Source organism: Leopardus geoffroyi, chromosome D1, assembly GCF_018350155.1.
Source record: "Leopardus geoffroyi isolate Oge1 chromosome D1, O.geoffroyi_Oge1_pat1.0, whole genome shotgun sequence".
Classification (NCBI taxonomy): Eukaryota; Metazoa; Chordata; class Mammalia; order Carnivora; family Felidae; genus Leopardus; species Leopardus geoffroyi.
In genome coordinates, this window is record NC_059329.1 from 46,860,067 (window position 1) to 46,874,304 (window position 14,238).

The following is a 14,238-nucleotide window of genomic DNA, read 5'->3' on the forward strand; positions in this document are numbered from 1 at the left end:
AGGGAGGCCGAAGCTAAGGAAGACTTTATGCCTCACCCTGGGAGCTACTCCTGTGAACACATAGGGAATCCCTATTGTTGGATTTCATCCCTCCCAATTTGCCCCCATTGCACTGAAGTTGCCCCCATTGCTGACTGCCAGCTGAGGGCCACTGATTTTTTTTTATGCTTAAGCAGAGAATGAGAGTCCACATTCAGACAGAAGAGTTTTGTTCTGCTTCCCAGTTTGAAGAATCTGTGGCTGGGAGAATTAAGGGAGAGTTCAGTATCGGGGCAGCTTAATCTGACAAAGCTGTTGACAGCTACCAGCCCCACCACACACAGGCTTGGTGGCCAACACCTCTCTGAGCCTTACTCTCCTCATCTAAACACACAGATCCCAAACTACCAGCCTCAGATCTTTGTGGGGATCCAATGAGATGATATATGTCAAGTGCCAGGTGTTTACAGGTACCCCGTAAATACTTACTTCTCCTTCTTTCTGCCTTTCCTCAGTGCTGCTCCATCTCAGAGTGAAAGCCAGAAGTCATACAGTGCTAATGCAAAGCCGAATACAGTCCGATATACTTCCTTTCTGACCTTCCCCGTCCTGTCCTCCTCTTGGCACACTCCGGTGTCCTGGCACCAGCTTCCTTGTTCTCTGAACACTCCAGACACACTGCCACCTCAGGAGCCTCTGCTACCAGCGTGGCTTGTTTCCTCGCCTCTGTCAAGTTTTTGTTCAGATGCCATCTTCTCAGCAAGACCAACCTTAATCACTGTCTTTAAAACTCCAGCTCTCCCCTTCCCTTCTCTGCTATCACCTTGTTACATAATTTAATTATCTAGGCCTTTTTCGTTTTATCGTTGTCTCCTCTAAGTGCCATGGAAGTTCCATGGGACACGAAGTTTTTGTCTGTTTTATTTATTGCTCTATTTAGTGCCAGACACATAATAGGCTCTCAATAAGTGTTTGTTGAATTAATGAATTAAATGCTTGATTAGCTCCCATGGTAGAGACCATCCAGAATACTGGGAATTGAGAAAGCACCTGGCATTGAAGAGTCTTGATTGCCATCCAAGAGCTTTAATGCCGTCTTACCCAGTTAGGAGTCGAAGGTTCCAGCCCTTCACTCCTTTGTCTGTGAAATGAAGACTTTGCTTTTTGTCTCACTAACAGTCCATTCTTAGGAAAAACCTTTAACCCTTAGAGGCTCTTACACAGAAGCACTGGTTAGCTTGTACATGAAGGTGTGGAAACCAGCATTTCCTCCTTTAGCAACGCTGCCAATTACCACTGCTGGACAACCTGAGTTGTTTTTCTCCTTTGTCCTCTTCCTGTCCCCCACTTATTGATTTAAAAACAGTGTCTCATCGAACCATATGGCAGTGTTCATGGTTCTCAGAATGTGGCCTAAATTCATTTCCTTGCTAGCCTGTGAGATCTAAGGAAGTTCCTATGCATGAAAGAAGCTATTCTGCATGAAAGGATAGCCATCCCCTGGCAAACTTGTATTTTTTGGATTAGGTTCATTCATTTACTTATTCACATTCAGAGACTCACAGTGAAATGGGAATGACTGAAGGAAGACATATAGTTACAACAGTGAAAGTGTATATATGGAGAAGAAAGTTTTTGTATTAGTTAGGCTCCTGCTACAGAAGTGTTCTAGAACAACGCCACACTTGAGTGGCTTCCAACAACAAATATTTATTTCTTCCCATATCGCCAGGTCAGCTGGGGTGGCCTTACTTCAGGTGGGTCAGGTTCTAGTTTGTCCCAATACCTCCTTTTCTGGGACCCAGACTGAAAGGGCAATAGCTTACCTGTGGCAGCTCTTCTTGTAGCCCATGGCAGGACTGTAAGAAGCCAAGGCAAACCACATGAGCATCTACAGTCAGGCTTGTCTGGCATTTGTAACATTCCATGGACCAAAGTCACAGGTCAAGGCCAACAATAGGAAGGTAGGGATGAATACTCTGCTTACTCTAATGGCAACATGGTTGCATGGCTGTTTCAGGGAGGGAGTGAAGAGTTAGGAGCCATAAGTGAATCTACTTTTAACTCTGGCTGTGGAAATTAGGGAAGGTTTCCTGGAACTGGTAACTTTCACCCTGAAGGATGAGTAGTCTCCAAGATGAACAAGTAGGCTCTAACCTGTACAAATGAGTGCAAATTTTAAAAAGAGAGAAGAAAGTAGTGTCTTAATGTTTATTTTTGAGTAGTCATTGTGGGCAATATGAAGAGAGCTACAGGAATTTAAAACAAAGGTCATCAGAGTATCTGTCCATGAAGTCCACACCTCATGGGGAAGTTGGGAAGGAAACATAATACAAAAGAGAAAAGGAAACTATATAATCAAGGACACTCTTATTCAGAGGGATAGAACAAAAGTGTGAACTCAGAAAGGAAGCTAGAATGTATTTTCAGGAGCTATTTTTGGTAGAGGATGCAAGATATGTGCTGTTTTCTGTTCACGTTTCACTTAGTCTTTACAACCTCTGAGGGCTGTCCTATGGGCAAGTCAGCACAGATGAGAAGAAATCTGAGTCGCAGAGTGAGAGCTCGCTTGCTAAAGTGGCAGAAGGGGTGCTTCTCAGCAGTTCTATTTTGCCAAAGCGAAGAACTTACTCATAAAAAGTACTCAGCCGTGTACACACTCTATTTTATTCTTCAGTGAGACTGCTTTAAAACTTACTGAACACCTGGTTTTCAGTGTCTACCGTTAGCACGGTGTTTGTTAAAGGGCCCCAATCCTGAAGTAGGTGGCTTCTGAAATCCCAGATGGCTATGGAATTCTTCGTGTCACCTTCCCATTGCACGTGGGTTTGAATTGCCTCAAAGAAAATAGGATTCTTACCCACAGTCCTATTTAAAATTCTCATTTTGGATGGGGGGTGGAGGTTGAAATTCTGCATCTCCCTTTCCCCAGTTTATGTACACACACATCACAGGTATTTTCTCCTCAGAAATGAAGAGAGACAAGCTTGGTGAGTTGCTCTAGACTCAGCAAAGTTAGAGGTGGGACTGGGTGAAGAATAACAATTTCCACTCTTGCGCGAAGTACCTTAACCTGATACTAGCTCACTACCTGTTATTACAGAGCACAGATATATTCTGGTGCAACATTCCTACTCATGAAGATGTGAGCATTTGTGAATTTTTACGTCTAGTTTCTTATCCATAATCACTTGACAGCTGATCACGTCTTCCTGGTCTTATGGACCTTGAGCGTGACTTTTTAGCCTAGCATCCCATGAGTTTGTAGAGAGAGAACCAGCTCCTTTTGGCAACCATTCCTTTGCTCAGTCAGTTGTCAAACGTCGATCGGCATTTTGTGTGCTCTCCATCTTGGCAGTCTGGAATTGAGTTGAAGCATGTTTCATGACCCATTTGCTCAGGAAGCTGGCAGAACTGGTTTCCCTGATCTCAGAGACCATCTCACATGGTCATTTTCTTTCCCCAGGCATGTTTTAAATCTTGTAATAATGAGCAATGCTTGTAGGAACTGCCTCTCACTGTCTGGTGTTTACTGTCTCATGATTCCCCAGGTAGGTGATGCTCGGATCTTGCTGTCTCTCCTCAAGTCGATGATCTGGACGGAAGGAGAATCAGTTGTGTCTAAAACTGGTCCAGAGTGGGAGTGTGAGGAGGAATGCCACCATAGGAACAAGTGACCTGTCTGGCAAGGAATTCAGCGTCCTTCTGAGAGCCTCTTCTCCACCTTGTCCCACAGGCCACCACTTCCTCGCTGAAGGGGGTACGGAGGATTTTGCAATCAGTCACCTAAAACTTTAGCTGAGCCAACACACAAGACTTTTGTTGCAGAACTGAACAAGATATTATTTCACTTAATTTTTGTGTCTTTTAATCATTTGAACTACAGTCATAGTTGTTTTGCTTTGAGAATTGTAAGCCGGATTTGTTGCTATTATCTTTGTGTATGCGTCTCAAAATGATTGACTTGAGCTTCCTGACCGAGGAGGAGCAAGAAGCCATCATGAAGGTTCTGCAGAGGGACGCTGCTCTGAAGAGAGTGGAAGAGGAGAGAGTCAGGTAAGGGGCCAGGAGGTCCTCGGGCATGCGGGAAGGAGGCACAGTCTGTCAGAAGATGGGACACCTCTTTTTCTCAGGCATAAGTGGTAGTTCTGACTTGGAGCCTGAACTTACAGGTTCCAATTTTAGGTTTACTTCCAGGATGGGACTTTTTTCCTTCTTAGTGTCTCTTAATTCCTAATTCCTTAGGACTTTTGCCTAAGTCCTTAATAAACTAAACCCCTTTAATTTATTAAATATTGAATTTAAAATGAAGTATATACAAACACATACGTCTACATCTGTATATTTGAATGTGTGCATATTTATAGCCACTTTTTAAAAAAAAGGAATCATGGACAAAATTAGAATTTTTTTTAATTCCTAAGATTTTTAAAAGAGAATAAATTGAGAAGTAGCTCACATTTCTGCATACCTTCAGAAATGTTTGAATTGGTTTCAGCAGCAGTTGAAATTGGCTCTCACTGAGCCAGTTTTTCATTTGTGTCTCACAAGAAGGAATGGCAACTTTGACACACTATTCTTGCTGAAAGGAACCCAAATGTTCCATGTAACCATTCCTACTGCTTTCCACTCACCTGCGGGGTAGATGGAGCATGAGACCAGGATGTCAAAGATGTGGGCTTGAGCCCAGCGCGAGCCATCTGTCACCTGTGTAACCTTGGGCTTTGAAGACAGTGAAAGGCTTCCCGAGTGTAAGTTAATAGTATTAACTGCATAATCACTGTCCCAGGAGTTACCCAAAAGGAGCATAAGCCATGTTCTTATTTCCTGGGACACAGGATCATGAATAATGGATTTATTTGAACGATATTTTGACCCTAACTGAATGTGTATGCTTTGTGAACATGCTGAAAGTCACTACAAGCACTCCAGAGTATCTGATTATGGCTACTCATAGTAATATCTCACAGACAGACAGTCTGTGACTGTCTGTAACAAATGACTCACAAATGACAGTGATGAACAGATTGCAAAGGGCATTTTTCTGAGCCCAAACATTCTTTTGCAGTTGGCAGTGGGTCACGGTGGGATACAACTATGCCTACTTGATGTGTGAGGAAGTTGGCACGGGTCGGGTGACTTGCTCAAGCTCATACAACCCATAGGTGTCAGGATTGAGAGTCACGTTCTGGTCTTTAGGTACTCATGCACTAACTCCACCTCCCCTCCCTGAGAAGACAATTGCAGACAGGCCATCCTGGCACCTGGCTGTGGTTAAGAGGGCAGCTGTTTTGCCTTGAGGTAGGAAGGGCACAGAGCTGTGATGGTAATAGATACTGGAGTGTGAGAATGGGGTTCTTTACCTGGCATGTGCCTCCCTACAAGTCACCTGTAGTGCTCTGTGCACCTGGAAGGGGTGCTTTTCTCCATTCTCAGCAAATGAGGTGCTGTGAGCATTTTATTTTATGGGGGGGGGGGCGGGGCGGGGATTTACACCAATCTGCCCTCAGAGCCTTTTGGTAGCATTGACCCTTTACCCATTACAGTTTATAAAGCCCCTTCACGAATGGTATCCTATGTTTCTTCACAACAACGCTGAGATTTGGCAAGGTAGGACTGTTAAACCCATTTTGAAAATAAGGAGTGAGGGCAACACAGAGAAAATATTAGCTGATTCTGTTTTTTTTTTTAAATCCTTATCTATTTTTGAGAGACAGAGAGAGAGGGAGAGAGTGAGCGAGTGAGCAGGGGAGGGGCAGAGAGAGAGGGAGACACCAAATCTGAAGCAGGCTCTGGGCTCTGAGCTGTCAGCCCAGAGCCCGATGCAGGGCTTGAACTCACGGACCATGAGATCATGACCTGAGCCAAAGTCAGACGCTTAACCGACTGAGCCACCCAGGTACCCCAATATTAGCTGATTCTTTTTTAAATATTTTTAAAAATGTTTGTTTATTTTTGAGACAGAGGCAGTGCATGAGCAGGGGAGGGGTAGAGAGAGAGGGAGACACAGAATCCGAGGCACCAATATTAGCTGATTCTTAAAGCATAGTGGGAATTCCTTTATCCTCTCAGAAGACAAGACAGAGAGACTTGGAAAGAAAGCACTGGAGCAAAGGCTGCACTGGGCCCCTCTTCCTACATCAGGATATGGGGACCGTGAAAACCAGATCGCTGAACACCTTTGACTCTAAATGTTCTTGGCCCCTGGGATTGCAGGCTGCTGAGTCTTCTGCATAGTTGTGTGTTTCTTTGTGAGTGGAGTGGAGGTGTTTCATAGACATCTGCAGTGGCTGATGGAAAAATCCTCAAAACATGCAAAGTTCTGTCTGGAGCTGGCCTTGGTAAGGGGTGCGAGCATATCCTCTGGTACCAGCCAGTCTACAGCTGCAGCAACAATGCAATGAGTCCCTTGGTAGTGGTGAGTTTGCAGATGCCCCTTCCATTCGCCATTTCTGAGGGTGCCCCAGCAGCTGCCACTTTTGTAAACTGATAGGAAGAAGTCTTGGGGTGGCAAAAAATCAAGTGTCAGTCGGGCCTTGTATACCACCACCATTCTGGGGGAGTTTTGAGGTAGACATCAAGCACCTGATGTTGACTTGGCCACAGATAGGTCTAGGACTCTGCTCCTGGGGAGGAGTGATGGTTTACAGCCGGGTGGGGTTGGGGGGCAGGGGGCGGCAGGTGAGCATGAGGCCGATAGTCTGAAGACCCTGGAAGAGGCCCAGCCCATAGCCTGGCCTGCTTCATGTAAAGAGAATCGTGCTGTGGCACCTTGTTTGATTTAGAGGTAAAGGGACTTGTGGGTATTGGTCTGAGGCTGTTCTGCTTCTGGGCTGGTGGAACTAGATCTCTGGTCTCTGAAAATGCTATTCCATGGGCTTTTGCTTTTCAGCTCCTTTGCTCTTCTCCAGCTGTTTGTCTTTGACTCTTCTGTCAGCCTTCCATATAGCCTGATAGCTCTGAAAAGGAGCTTTTTTGGTCCATGTTGGTTACTTTACAGACAAAGAAGGTAAAGCCCAGAGAGGGGAAGTGACTTGCCCAGGGTCACACAGCTAGTCATTGCCAAAGCTATGGTAAGAAAAGCTCTTGGTCCAGTGCTATTCCCTCTATCCCATGTTGGTATTATTGCCCTTTGCAATTTGTGAAGCACTGTCATTTGTTAATCATTTGTTAATTTGTGAAGCACTCTCTATCATGAATTATTATTTGTAGCCATAATCAGATACTCTGGAGTGCTTGAAGTGAAGTTCAGTATGTTCATAAAGCATCCGTGTTCAATTGGGGTCAAAATTGTTGGTATTATTCTTTCAGAAGAATAGGGAAGAACTCCCCTGCTTAACCTTGGAGTCAAAACTGACATGAGTTTCAATCCTCTCCTTACCACTAACCAACCATACTTCATTGGACAAGTTATTTAACCTTTCGGAGCCTTAACCCAGAGACTGGGAATGACCATAATACCAAACTCAAGGGATTAGAGTTGGGATTAAGTAAAATAATTCTTAATCTTCTTAGCTCATGAGAAGTGATGGATACATTTCGATTCCCTTATTCCCCACTCTGCTTTTACCTCTAAAATAGGTCAAAATTCTATGCTTGGTAGTCTGACTCTTCAGGAGCAAATTACTCCTAAAACTCTCAATAATTTAATGCAGTGAAACTTAATTGAGCATCTATTAAGTATAAGGAACTACTCTGGACAATGATATGAAGAGAATTTTAGGGTCATGAAGACATGGTCCCAGCCCTCAAGGAATTGACTTTTGTCCATTTAATGGATTATCAGTTGCAAATTAAAAATCTCAGCTTTTGGGGCGCCTGGGTGGCGCAGTCGGTTAAGCGTCCGACTTCAGCCAGGTCACGATCTTGCGGTCCGTGAGTTCGAGCCCCGCGTCAGGCTCTGGGCTGATGGCTCAGAGCCTGGAGCCTGTTTCCGATTCTGTGTCTCCCTCTCTCTCTGCCCCTCCCCCGTTCATGCTCTGTCTCTCTCTGTCCCAAAAATAAATAAACGTTGAAAAAAAAAAATTAAAAAAAAAAAAAATCTCAGCTTTGTTTCCCTAACATGATTTTGCAGTTTCTGTTCTTCTCCTACTTGGAATGTGGCTTTAGAAACATAAATTATATAATTCTAATAATAACCTCGACAAGACATCATTAGAAAGGCAATGGACTGGAGCACTGTTGCCCAGTAAGACCAGATGCTGCCTCAGAATCCTTTTCAGCATGGCTGTGAGATTTTGCGTTCAAACTGAAATCTGTTTGCCTTTCCTAATATATCCAGGGGTTCAAATTGTTTATCTCCAAGCTCATTCAAGACATTGTGGATGATTTCATGGATGAGAAAGATGAGTGTCACACAGGGAAAGTGTTCAGTTCTCAAATCCCCGTACCTGGTAGAGCATGGACTTGAACCCAAGGGAATATCCAGTGTGATGTCTCAGGATGCAGCTACAAGATAATAGTTCCAGGTGACTGTTGCCACTACAACTGTGTTTCATGCTGCCTCTCTGCCTACAGCCACAAGTGCTGGGCTCAGTCATTACCATGCATGTATACTCAGCATGCTTCCCTAACTACCAGCTAGAGCCATTTCACAGACCAGCAGTGAAGCAGACATTAGGATGGATTCTTTTTCTCTCCCTTTTCATTTTAAGAAACACCATCACACATACACATATGTAATTTTAGTCTTTTATGGTTTGGAAATGAGACACTTTAAAGGTGGCGTTTCCTGTGCTTTGCGTCATACTGTCAGCAGGAAACCATTGCCCATGTGCGTCTGTACCCCACCAGCACCACACCCCCACCCCTGTGCATACATAACCACATCTACGGTGATGGGAGTTCTTGCCATAGATAACATCTCTACCGCGACCACATCTTATGATTCTTAGCTGCTCCCCTAAGACCTAGTTTTTTAAGGGAAGGCAGTTGGCATTGAAGAACTGCTTTTCAGGACCTCTGGGGTATTTTCTGTCAGTGCAAAGGGGAAAGGAACCAACATTTGTTAAGGAACTATATTGTACACTGAGCTTCACTTACATTTTCCCCTTTCATCTACATAACATTGTAGCTAAACCTGCTTTACAGTGAGGAAATGAGGTAGAAGAGGTTAAGCGCCTGCAAGATTGAAGCCTTGCTCATCAAACTGCAAAGCCTGTGCTTCCTTCCCTCATGCTGTGCTGCCTCAGCAGATTGTGTGGATTTATGATGTGTCCATGACACAAGGGACACGTTTCCTCTCATTTTCCGCATGGAGCATTTGCAATTTATTTCATTTTTGCATGTGTTAGTTTTCAGATTCTCTATCAAAGGTTGAATTCCCTTGTAGAAAAAGTGAAGTGTGATGACCATCTTAGCAAAATCATGTTTGGCTTTCTCAGGTAGGATGGAGTAGCAGAAACAGTGTTGGCCAGGAGTCTGGATGGCTTCTGGTCCTGGCTCTGTGTGACCTTGGGCAAACCTTCTAACCTCTCTGGCCTCAGACTACTTTCAAATCACATAGTCTAACTGCCTTGTCCAGAATATACTGAGGAGTTAAAAAAAAAAAAGCGCCTGGGAGTGGGCCAGTGGGCCTTTCTGGACAGACTGCTGTTTCTTGTCCAGTTGACTAGGTAACATCATGAAAGTCCCGCCTTTGAAGGTAAGCCTTTGCCTAATGATGAATCACTGGAAGCTGGGGTGCGTTGTGTGAATACAAAGGGGAGCAGGGGGGGCGCCTGGGTGGCGCAGTCGGTTAAGCGTCCGACTTCAGCCAGGTCACGATCTCGCAGTCCGTGAGTTCGAGCCCCGCATCGGGCTCTGGGCTGATGGCTCGGAGCCTGAAGCCTGTTTCCGATTCTGTGTCTCCCTCTCTCTCTCTGCCCCTCCCCCGTTCATGCTCTGTCTCTCTCTGTCCCAAAAATAAATAAACATTGAAAAAAAATTAAAAAAAAAAAACAAAAACAAAGGGGAGCAGGGGCTCGGCTGAGGGAAATACTGAGGCTGGACTGGAGGGTGTCACTGCTTTTCCAACTTTCCTCTGGAAGTGCTCACACTGCAACACAGGAGTTGAGACTGGTGCTTAAGGCTGTAGATTGAATTTTTTATGCACAATTCCAAGCATCTGGCTAACACATGATAGGGAATTAATGAATGAACAAATGAATAGATATGGCCTTCAGCACGCAGAGGAGGCAAGATGGCTGTCTTTTACAATTCACTAAATTCTTTGTACATCATGGTGAAATTGTAAATATTAAATGAGATGATAGGTGATGCATGTTAAGTGCCAAGCATGGGGCCCAGTACAAAACGCATGCTTTATATGTATTAGCCAGAGGAGGGGGGCATGAGGGGCATTCTGCCTGGAAGGCCAGCAGGACAGTGTGCTTCATGGGCTGAGTGCTTTTCTTCTACCTTCATCTCTGCCCACCAGCCCAGCGGGGTTTAGTGGGCATCTTCTCTATCCTCAGCTCTCTACTAAGCACAATGTGCATGTGTGGAGAGGATGGTAAGCAATGAAAACTGTGATCCGAAAAATTTATCTGTTTCTCATTTCAACTCAATGGTATAAAAATTAGAGAATCAAATGCCATTTTTGTTGGTACAATTAGAGTTGATGAAAAATGAGACATCAACCCGGCTGATAGAGAAGATTTTAATAGCATCATCTAGATGGTGGAATTTTTGTTTAATGATCCTACATCTTTGTAAAACTTGGGATTTAATGTCACATATATGTATTCATCTATAGGATATTCCAAATGACTAAGATAGAAAAGGAAACTGATTAAACCTAGCAGTGATTATCATGTTAGGAAAGACATAATTGGCACTTAATGAATTTGAAAATTTTCGTACTCTTTTGCCACTTAAGCCACAAACTCACCCCTCGTTCTATAATGTAATGGCTACCAGCCTTTCCAGGGGCAAATGTGTTTGAGTGAGCCTGACTCACACGGTGTGTGTTCATTGCACACTGAAAGTTTAGCATGATTAGGGCTTACAGACAGTCATTCAGGCAGGAGCAGAGTAAGAGTTGCACGAGGATGCTACAGAGTACGTTTCAGCTGAACAACAAAAATAAGTAAATAAATAACCTGAAGAGGAGTTGAGAGTTGTTATGCTGTGAGGGTTTGTGGTCTCTTTCAACAGGATGATGGCTGATGCCATATTTCATCATGCTTTTTCCCATTCCCCCAAGAGTGAGATGTCCTGCCTCATCAGGGGAAGTGAACCATACCCGCCACTGCCGTTGTATTGGGTATGGTTCACTTAAGCCCAGCAGTGACAGGATCTCTCTTATATCTTGCCTGACTCAGACTGGGGTGGCTGCTGAGCATTTATTTGTTCTTTATTCACTCAATTCACAGTTGTTGGGTATCAGCTCTGTGCCAGGCGTGGTGTGAGGTGCTCACATTACAAAGGTGATTAAGATGTAGTCCTCACCTACAAGGTGTTTGCAGAGTTCACAGAGTAGTGGGTGAGACAGATGTGCAAATAGATCATTGGAACATGATGTGGTCAGTGCTGTGGGAGCCTGGGGGAAGGGCAAGCTGCTCACATGTGTCTTGGCAATCAGGGAAGGCTTCCCCTGTGAGGTGGTGCATGAGCTGGATCTGAAGGATAAGGACCAATGTACTGCGAAGAGAAGTGAGGAAAGGTATCCTGAGAGACTTCACATTTATTGGCCTCTTACCAAGATCTAGGCACTGTTAGGTGCTTTCAGGTAAACACCTCATTTAATCATCTTAGAAGTCCTACAGAGTAGATCTTATTTTCCTTCTCTTTACAAAGAAACTGTAGTGTCAAGGGTTTCAGTAACCTGCCCAGGTAGCATATAGGAAGGGTTAGAACAAGGATTTGGATCTGTTTGGGAGAGTCTAAACCTTGTAATCTTTCTGCCAGGACTTTCTGCTTGTAATGTTTATGGAGATCAGAAAGAGCAGTTTGGGGAATAATAAGAAATCTAGAGTACTGGCGAGTAGAGTCTGGAGGTAAATGCTGGAAAATGAATCTGAAAAGGTAGTCTGAAGCCAGGTGGTCAGGGGCCTCATTTGATATTCCTTCACCCGACAAGCACTGAATAAATATCCACTGTTTTCCAGAGATACCAAATAAGGATATATAGAGTACAAGACCTGCTCCTAGGGGCTCACTTTGTAATCAGGGAATGCTAGAAGGACTTCTCTCTTCTGGAATTGAACTCAAACTTGGTCCTTTGGGAGGAGAAGCCAAAAAAGCTCCATCAGTAGCCCATGGAGGATTGTTTGCTTTGCCAAAAGCATCAGACAATTGGAAACCATTAGAAATGTTTGATAAGAACCATGACCTCCCTGGTGATTCAAAACCATAAAGTGATGACTGTTTCTGTCAGGGTTTGGTGATGTTTTATCGTAACTGGACATGTTTGGGATGGGGTCACTTCTTCCTAGGTAACTGGGAGAGGAGAGAAACTTCCAGCAGAGAGTTGAACTCTTGGAAGACACTCCAGGCACCCTTGGAGAGAGGACATGCACTTGCTAGAATCCCTCCTGTTTTCTCCACTCCTGGGCATGCCAGTGTGCAACCCTCACACATAGCCCTGCTGCCACCCCCTTGGTGCGGCCATCATACAATGTTCTCTGGCTAAGACATTTTGATTTGCTGCTTAGGAAGGGTGCATATTAGCTTGAATGACAATCATAAACCCTCTTGGATTTATGTAGCACATTACCTCCCAAAAGTTCAAAGTCTGCTTAAGGCTTTAATACTTCTTTATTCTGTTGCTCTACTCTGGAGTTTGTGATTCTCATTTTACTGAGATGGGTGGAGAGATGTAGAGATTAAAAGACTTGTCAGGTAGAGGGTCAGCTAGAAAGATGGCAGAGTAGGATGACCCTAAGCCCACCTCATCTCACAGATACAACCAGATTACACTCACATTGGTATAAATAACCCACAAAACAACCCAAAGATGGACAGAACAAACTTCACAATTAAATGGTGGAGAAGAGGCCACAATGAATAAGGTAGGAAGAGTGAAGGCCCAGTTTGGGAGTGAAGTGGATTAGGGCCATCTATGGTGCAGAGGAAGCTGGTGGCACAAAGAAGGGCAGAAAACAGACTTTCCCACAGGGAACCCATAAAATGGAGGATGAATTCCCATAATATTTGCCTTTGAAATTGAGAGGAACTGAATATGTGATTTCTTACAACCAGTGGGACTTAAGGCCTGTAACTTTAAAAATAGGGGCTTGACTCTGGGATCTTTTCTGACCCCAACACTATGAAACTAGAAACCAACCACAAGAAAAATCTGGAAAGAGCACAGATGCTTGGAGGTTAAATAGCATGCTACTAAACAATAAATGAGTCAACCAAGAAATCAAAGAAGAAATAAAAAATTGTATAGAAACAAATGAAAATGAAAACATAATGGTCCAAAATTTTTGAGATTCAGCAAAAGTAGTTCTAAGAGGGAAGTTTACAGCAATATAGTACTACCTCAAGAAGCAAGAAATATCTCAAACAACCTAACCTTACACCTAAAGGGACTAGAAAAAGAAGAACAAATAAAACCCAAATCCAATGAAAGGAAGGAAGTAACAAATATTAGAACAGAAATAAATGGCATAGAAACTAAAAAAACAATAGAACAGGTTAAACTATGACCTAGTTCTTTGAAAAGATTAACAAAATTGGTAAACCTCTAATAAACCTCTAAAAGAGGACCCAAATAAAATCAACACCACAAAAATACAAACAATTGTAACAAAATATTATGAAAACCTATATGCCAACAAATTGGACAACTTAGAAAATATGGATAAATTCCTAGAAACGAATAACCTACCAAAACTAAAGCAGGAAGAAATAGAAAATTTGAACAGACCAATTACCAGCAATGAAATTGAATCCATAATCAAAAAATCCCCTAAAACGAAAGTCCAGGACCAGACAGCTTCACAGGAAAATTCTTCCGAACACTTAAAGAAGAGTTAATACCTATTCTTCTCAAACAATTCCAAAAAATAGAAGAGAAAGGGAAACTTCCGAATTCATTCAATGAAGCCGGTATCACCCTTACCAGATAAGAACACCACAAAAAAAGAGAACTACAGGCCAATATCTCTCATGAATATACATGTAAAAATCTCAAAAAAAATATTAGCAAACTGAATCCAACAATACAAAAATTAAAAAAAGAACTACCCTATGACCCAGCAATAGCACTACTAGGAACTTCTCCAAAGGATACAGGAGTGTTGATTCATAGGGGCACATGTATCCCAATGT

General features: G+C 43.4%; 1 protein-coding gene across 1 annotated transcript in view; it reads left to right on the forward strand.

Moving 5' to 3' along the window:
• The window catches only part of SYTL2 (synaptotagmin like 2), a 118,061-nt gene that overhangs the window by 47,212 nt on the left and 56,611 nt on the right, over nucleotides 1-14,238 (forward strand). Inside the window, 1 exon segment of the mRNA XM_045483744.1 lies at nucleotides 3,531-4,035. Within this exon segment, the coding sequence (XP_045339700.1) occupies nucleotides 3,923-4,035 (113 nt within the window). The 5' untranslated portion in view covers nucleotides 3,531-3,922.